This window comes from Physella acuta, unplaced genomic scaffold (genome assembly GCF_028476545.2).
Source record: "Physella acuta isolate Inbredline_101_S28 unplaced genomic scaffold, ASM2847654v3 ptg000147l, whole genome shotgun sequence".
NCBI lineage: Eukaryota > Metazoa > Mollusca > Gastropoda > Physidae > Physella > Physella acuta.
The window spans coordinates 107185-115462 of NW_026731666.1; the positions used below are offsets into that span (position 1 = coordinate 107185).

The 8278-nt window shown below is 35.5% G+C and overlaps 2 protein-coding genes across 7 annotated transcripts in view; one reads left to right on the forward strand and one right to left on the reverse strand.

Moving 5' to 3' along the window:
* The window catches only part of LOC131935517 (serine-rich adhesin for platelets), a 56372-nt gene extending 51860 nt beyond the window's left edge, over positions 1-4512 (reverse strand). For 4 of the 6 annotated variants that reach the window (XM_059291938.1, XM_059291934.1, XM_059291939.1 and 1 more), the window contains exon 1: positions 4374-4512. The gene's annotated coding sequence lies outside the window, so the exon portion shown is untranslated. The other 2 variants (XM_059291937.1, XM_059291935.1) reach the window with 1 other exon arrangement.
* A 1124-nt stretch (positions 4513-5636) lies between these two features.
* On the forward strand, positions 5637-8035 carry LOC131935516 (uncharacterized; the record flags this gene model as incomplete). The annotated part of the gene is made up of 4 exons (XM_059291933.1): positions 5637-6260; positions 6359-6733; positions 6842-7500; positions 7940-8035. Coding segments are annotated over exons 1-4 (1754 nt in total), but the record flags the coding sequence as incomplete, so codon positions are not given.
* Positions 8036-8278: the final 243 nt, after the last annotated feature.

Here is an 8278-nt window from a genome sequence, read left to right on the forward strand (position 1 = left end):
TTAGGTCACAGGTCAACCTACTGTCTCAAACCCAGGATCCAAACTCACTTTTTGGTTAGCAAGTGCACTGTTGATCTATCCCTATCTCTAATTCTTACTGACCTGACGTATCTGCTGTTATATGTTAATCTAAATTCTCATTAACTAAACAGTAGCAACAATGATTAGAGTTAAGTACTGGTTATCACTTCTGTAAATTCAAAGCACTACACTGCATTAATTAGGTCACTGCCTCTAGTCCTACAGGTGGGTGATGAAGGATTAATTACAACGTACAGTGGGCCAATGTGCTGAAGTATAAAATTAATGCTACTTGTGGCTAAGCTGATAAGTTATCAGCCCCACATCACTCAGTACAGAGGTACACAACTTTTTGTTTACCTTTACCCCATAATCAAATCTTATGATATCTTATTGTTGATCCTGAATGTACTGCTAACTTCGATGAAATTTTATCAGTGGTCCAATTTTGGAGGTACATTACAGCTTAATTAAAACTAACAATAATTTAGCTGTAATTCTATCAGTATGGGCCGGCGTGGCCTATTCGGTAGAGCACTAGGCTGCTAACTCAAAAGTAAAGTTTGAATCCAGGCTTAAGTCAGTATAATGTCCCTGAGTCAACCCAGCTCTGATGGGTACCTAACTCATGTTAGGGCAAGTAAAGGTGGCTGGGCAAAGTGTTGACCACACCTTCCCTTCATATGATGAGGTTAAGAAATATCTGAACTCTATGTCATCTGCCCTATGGATCGCTAGATCTAAAGAGATTTTTTACTACCTTTAATTCTATCAGCAGTCCAAATTTAGGGGTTTATAACGACTTTTAAGTGCCATAACTATAGACCTTCTTAAAACCAACACTAATCTAGTTGAAATTTTGGATACATTAAAGCTTAAAGTTTAAAGTGCCATAACTATAGGCCTTCTTAAACAAACACTAATCAAGTCCTAATTTTATCAGCAGTCCAATTTTGGGGGTACATTACAGCTGAGTTTAAAGTACCATCACTATAATCTAGGTCTTATGACATTAACCTACCCCAAGTGGAGCAAAAAGATACATTTCACTTATGTGCCTGCTATCTCCTAAACCAAATACTTTTTTATTTGCTAAAGCTAAGAGATTATGACCAGTACATCAAATGAGTGATACTGGAATTATAGCATACATATGAATTGCAGATGTTAGGCTAATTATTATAAGTAGAAGGATAATTATTGCAATCAGCTGATAAGCTAGTTACAAGTTCCTATGATAGAAAGTTACATTACTAAAACAATTTATTAATTAACCTATTAGTATAGTTATATGATTAACATATTTCTTTGAACGTAACCTACATATTAATCAACCTGCAAAAAACAGAAACTGCCACTATTCAGTCAATAAAAATTGTTGTAGCTTAATAAAAATTAAATTATGATTTAATTTTATTAATTAGCCATCAAGATCTACCCCAAGGAATATCTCTGTGATGATGTACTACATATTTAAAGAGGAAAAATTATGAGAAATATTTGAGTGTCGCTATGCTTACTTTTTTAGTCACAATAATGATGTCTGCAGAAAAAGGTCAAGCATCATCTGTTAAATCATCATTGATACTTGTATAATTATTTAATTGGGTGTGTGATGTTTGTTGTATATTGGTTATTTGCAATATATTAGTCCTCTTAGTATTTTTTAGCAGAAGATAAATTGAAAATTACAAGTTAAAAATATAAAATTATTCTGCATACAATGAAATGTAATATTCAAAGAAAATGTAATGCTAATTAATTTACATTTCCGTCAATAACAAAATAATATAAAATAAAGAAAGAGTAATCAGAATAATTTGGACAAGGTAACATATATTGCCTACTCGTATAGTATGATACTTAAACCAGACAAAAATACAGTAGACTACAGTTGTGTTGAGCTATGTTGTAGGTTGTGTACAGTAAACAACAGGGGAACAAGCAACACAGCTTTACTATTGAGTTTTAGCAGAGCAGACATTTAATAACTAACACCTTTACAAGGCAGACTATCAAATTACTTTGATAATTGAACTTGATATCAAGTTATTATTAAAGGTAGGCCTAGACAATTGTATTTTTTTTGTTTAAATCTTCTTAAACAATGATAAACTTAGAACTGTGCAACCTTTATGTCATTCTTCTTAGAATGATAGTACATTGTGGCAGTGGCGTAGCGAGGTCGGATGTCACCCGGTGCGGTACTTAATGGTGTCACCACCCCCCCCCCCCCCCCCGAGGCGTAGCGACCCTTCCCGGGGACAAACTTTCTAATTTTCAATTTGCACCCCTCCTCAAGTTTTTCTCTATATATTTTACTATTTTTTGCCTTTGTGTCACCCCCCCCCCCCTAAATGGTGTCACCCGGTGCGGTCCGCACCCCCCGCCCCCCTCCCCCTTGCTACGCCTCTGCATTGTGGGGGTAGAGGTTTGTGTTCATTAATTCTAGTATCTAGATGTAGTGGTAAATGAACTTGATCTAGCCAAGTAACGCCTACAATAGTCAATAAGTATTATTTAGTACAAGATCTTATGTAGTGTAGTAAATCGACATGTAGTCTAGATCTAGATTCTAATAAGTATTGAAGATCACAGATTAGTAGATCAAGATTTAGAATTTTAGATATAGGCCTAGGCCTATGTTATTTAATTGAGTAGTTACTAGTGTAATACTAAATAAAATACTAATACTAAGAACTTAAGAAATAGGCCCTAAGTAAAATTAGTAATTTATTAGGCCTACCTGTTAAGTAGTAGAGATCTAGGCTAAAATCCTAAAACAAAAACTACACTAGATCTAGATCTAGATAGGCCTTTCTTAGTTTTTATCCATTCCAAATCCATGATGATGATTGTTTCATTTTGTAACCAGTAGTGAGTGAAACACCCTAGGGCCCTAGATTCTAGATCTAGAGTAAAGTGCCATTAATAAACACCGATACACAAAAAATGCGACGTGTTCCCTATGAGGGCACCTCGTTTCATTAATAATTCACCTAGAAAAAAACCGAATGGACCCTAATACTCTTTATTTATAGGAGAATAATAATAGACTATTCATCCTTGTATTCATTCGCATTTTAGATTTTACTTTTCTACTTTTTGCATGTGTCTGTATTTCCCAATAGCGAACACCTTTTTTACATTTTTTCCGAATAGGGAACACCCGTTCCTCATAGGGAACATATTCATATTTTGCTCTTTAAAGCATAACTAGGTACACAATTTTACAGTTTAAAACATTTTTAATGTGTTGTTTTGTAATAGAATGACTAAAAACGTTTTATTTTAGCTTTTATCTCTCAAATAATTCAAATTAAAATTACTCGATTTTGACGGTGTCCTTGACCCTGGGAAGAGTTTATTATAAGGAAATATAGTGTTCGCTATTTGGCCCAGGTAAAAAATAGTGAGCATCATAGTAAACACCCTATTTTTTTAATAAATGGGGAAGAAAACAACGCCAATTATGGAATGTATGTTGTCAGGCATGTTAATACTTTATAATTTCAGCAAGTTTATTGACCAAAACGCAACACAATTAAAAATATAGCCTTAAGACTGGGGTGGGGGTCGCTTATCCGGAATGGCATTTAACATGGCTGCTGCCATACCAAATTTTAATCAATTCATTATTCCCCTCTAGGGGCAATTGAATATAATGAAATTAATGCTGAAGAGTTCCAAAATGGACATACTACATGCCAGCACCACAGTTTCGTAAAAAAAAATCCAAATAACAGTGTAATAAATTTTTTAAGTGGGGGTGTTCCCTATGCGGGCGCGTTCCCTATTCGGCACGTTACTCTAGATCTAGATCTAGATCTAGATCTAGATTCTAGAATCTAGTTATTTACAAAAGAACATTCCTGTTCCTACCGGTGATGGATAGGCCTAATTTATTTATTTTATTAGCTCATGAATCTAGATCTAGAATCTAAAAATATACCTTTAGATATGACAAGCCATAAGTGAATAAATAGGGCCTACAAGAATAAAGTTTAGGCTTAACTAAGGTCAAAACACTGGTGACAAAAGAGCATTTTTGGGCAGTGCGACATAATAATAATATTGGAACGATGTGGCTGTGTTGCCAAATTGGTATGCAAATGAGTCAACAAAATTCCCCATTTGACGCATCAATTTTTACGCAAAATGATTAGAAATATTGAAATCTACTCACCTTTTTTAGCTTGTTAAATGCGTTACTTTACTTTTGACTACATATTCGCTGTTCATAATTCACTAATAAGATAAAAGCACTAAAATACTGCTAGGTTCCAGAAAAGCTCGTTCTCCATCTTTACGAGCGCCATATTGGAACCATATTATGATAATGAACTACTCACCTACAATGGTTCCAGAGCGAGGCTGACTGCCTGTATTTTTATTTGTATCTATTTTCTTTTTTTTTCCCCTCGATGTTCTGCCTGCTCGCATCTGGCTCAGCGAGTGAGTGACGAGATGGTATCGATCGATTGTCGTTTTCGTGTTTCAGTACTGCATGTTGTTAAGGGAGGTTTAAAGGGAAAAATGAAGGAGACCCAAAAAAATTGTCATTTTTTTTTTATTGCGTTTCTAGCTAGGAAAATATACTATTAAATCGATCCCAAGTATTTCAGAACATTTAATGTCCTCTAAGTATTTTAAAAATATTTTTATTTGATAGTGGTGTATTACAGGAAAATAACCAAAAGCTGAAAAAATCCCTTTTTATGTCAATTTTGGTCATAGCAACAGCCATTTTGTATTGTGCGAAACCTCGACCATGTGGTATCAAATTAAACCCCATCCAAATCTGCACCTAACTGACCTACTAGTGAACATGTCTAAAAATAAATCATTTCAACAAAGAGGCTGAAAGAATGTCAATATTTTGAAATCCTCCGTTTTGATTGGTCGAAGTCTAATTTTAGTAACATTTTACCCACGATGCATTGGGTTTTCAAAATGGCGATCGTTTACACATGAGATTTAGCAGTTGTCACGATACATTCGATTCAGCACTACCTCTCATATTTTGAGTATTTCTACGCCTATTTTATCAAATTTGAGACATAACTAACATTATTGAAGGTACGTAAAGCTTTTTATTATTTTTTTAACTTTAATTTCAACCAGACTCATTTATTCAGTAATTTAGTTAGATCTAGATCTTGAATCGAGATCTGATCTATTCTAGATTTTCTAGATTCTAAAACTAAAAGAAATCATGTTATTGTATGCTATGATGACATTGTCAGATAAACAGATCTTAGATATAAATCTAGAATAGATCTAAATCTAGATTCTAGATAACTATAAACTATAAAATCTAGAATCTTAGATTTAGTCTACTCTAGCTAGATCTAGATCTACAACTGACTCGATTCTCCTACTTTACTTACTACAAGATTTAGCTTTGTTTTAATTTATTTTAATGTATCAGTATCAATTATTTAAAATTTCAGATGCCTAAAAAGAACACTACTTCAAACATGAGGACCAAAATAGCTAACATGAATGCTGCTAGGCTAAAGAAAATGGAGGGGTCACCAAACATCCCTGCCTCTAGTGTGGCTCCACTTTCACCAGTCACTCCAAACGTTTCGTCAACACCACCCACATCAAACATGTCGGCATCACGGCGCAAACTTGCGTATTTTGCTGATGTGAAGGCACCCACTGTACAGTCAACTCTGCCCACAACTATAGTTGACTTGAATTGCCTTCAAGGTCTACTTCAAGGTGTTGTGTGCTCAGACTGTGGCAGCAGTGACCTCAAACTGCAATGCGATGCAGATCGTATTCAAGGACTGGCAGTACCAGTAAAACTTTACTGTGGACATTGTCAAAGTATTAGGTCACAAGCCTACACCTCAAAGAAGTGTTCAGCCAAAGTATTTCAACATAACAGGGGCATTGTGTTTGCATCTTTGTATGCAGGCATAGGATATGCACACCTGGCTAAATTTTCCGAGGTTATGGGACTGGAAATGCTGACCTGCCAAGCATTCAATGACCACGTAAAACTGATAGAGAAGGCCATGTCTGTAGAGCTGAATTCAATTTTTGATGAGTCTGCAGAGAAAGTAAAAGCAGCATATTCTGAAAGTGAAAACCCACACAATATAGCTGTCAGTTACGACGGCACATGGGCCAAGCGAGGACACACCTCAAAGCTGGGTGTTGGTGTCGTCATAGATGTCAAGACAGGGCTTGCAATTGACTCACATGTTATGTCAACATATTGCCAGGTATGTATTATGAGTGAAAAGAATTATTTTTAAAATGTTGCTTGTATAATTATTGAGAAGATTCAATATTCTAAATTCATTTTATTCTATCAAATCAGCAATGTTCGACAGTTGGGGATAACTTGAAGAAATCTGACCCAGAGAAACATTTGACTTGGTACGAGGGACACAAGGCAAAGTGCTCCAGAAATTTTAGTGGTTCGTCTGGTGCCATGGAAGTGGAAGCTGCCAAGAAGATGTGGGGCAGATCAGAGGCTCGGCACCAGCTGAGATATACGACAATTGTGTCCGATGGGGACACAAAAACTTACTCGGCTCTGCTTGAGAGCAGACCATACAGGCACATGATTGAGAAGCAAGAGTGCATCAATCATGTGGCCAAGAGGCTGAATACAGCACTCCGCAACCTAGTCAATGCTGAAAACAAGAGAGGTGTTAGATTAGGAGGAGCTGGCCTTGGTAACCTGACACAGGTAATAACTTGGAAAGCCTAGTTGTATTTATTTTTTTAGAATTGCAAGATATTTTTTAAAAAAAACTTATGCATTTGTAATCAAAAGTTGTTTTTGTTTTCTTCTTAGACCAAAATGGGTCTTCTTCAGAGCTACTACACCAAGGCTGTCAGGACATACAATGGTTCAGTACAAGAGATGAGCGATGCCATTTGGGCTGCTTTTTTTCATTCAACTTCGACTGACAAAACACCTCAGCATCATAAGTGCCCAGGGGGCCAAGACTCCTGGTGTTTTTATCAGAGGTCGAAGGCTAAAGGTTTGTCTGTGCCTTCACACAAAGGTAGGCTGACAACCTACCTAAATGAAAAGGTTGCTCCATATGTGGAAGCAATCTACAGAAAATTAACAGAGCCAGCTCTGTTGAAGCGGTGCTTGCTGGGGAAGACGCAGAACACTAATGAGAGCCTTCATGGCATGATTTGGAGTCGCTGCCCTAAACATATTTTTAATGGTTTGTCTAGGGTTACGATAGGCACAGCTTTCGCCATTGGCGAATTCAACCAGGGTTCTGCTGCAACCCATAGATTTCAAACAGCAGTGGGTTGCAGCTTGTCTGAGAAAGGCGCCAGATTAGGCCAGCTACGTGACGAAAAAAGAGTCAGAAAAGCAGATTTGGCCATTGAGTCTAACAGCAAAAGGAGGAGGATAGCCAGGCAACTGGCACAAACAAAAGAAAATGAGTCCAGACAGGTGGAGGAGGGTGGGGCTTCTTATATTGCAGGGGGGTTTTTGACTTTTCATAAATTTTTTTTCCATCAATGTAATCTTTGTGAATTAATTTGTAAATGCCTATTATTATTATTTAACAGCTTTTTTGGATGTTCCCTTTTAACATAAATGTTTTAAAACAATGTTATAGCATCTTTCATTCAAAATATTTATTGTTCCTGAAAATTTATTTTTTGGGATTTTTACGTCTTTTATTTTCAAGGGTGTTATCGTTTAAAATTGTAAAATTTTACCATTATTAATTGTCTAAATTTACTTTTATTTATCTCTATTTATTGCCAGATGGTTGCCATTGATGAAAAATGTAACTTTTAACTTCTTGTTGAAGAGGAATTAAATACAATTTTATTCTGACTTCTTATTTTGCGTTTTTCTCTGTTTCGCATTTTTTAATATTTTTGAACACATATTGTTAGGTATCTTTTTTGTTTTTAGAGATAATGAATTGAGATTTGGCATGCATATTGCCATTATACTTTTCTATTATCCTATGAGGGCATTTTCATGTATCCCTTACAGATTTAGCAAAAAGTAAATTAGAATGTCCATTTTCTGAAAATATACAAGTTCATTTTTCATGACCCTCAAGGGTACTAGGCATCTTAAAAAGTTTTAGGTCTATTTAAAAATGCTCTCTCTACATCATCTAAAACATAATAAAGACCAACTGTACAAAATTTCATGATTGTGACTACAATACTTTTAAAGATACCTACATTTTAAAATATATGTAACTTATTACATAACAATTGTATCTACAGCAAAAAAAAAAAA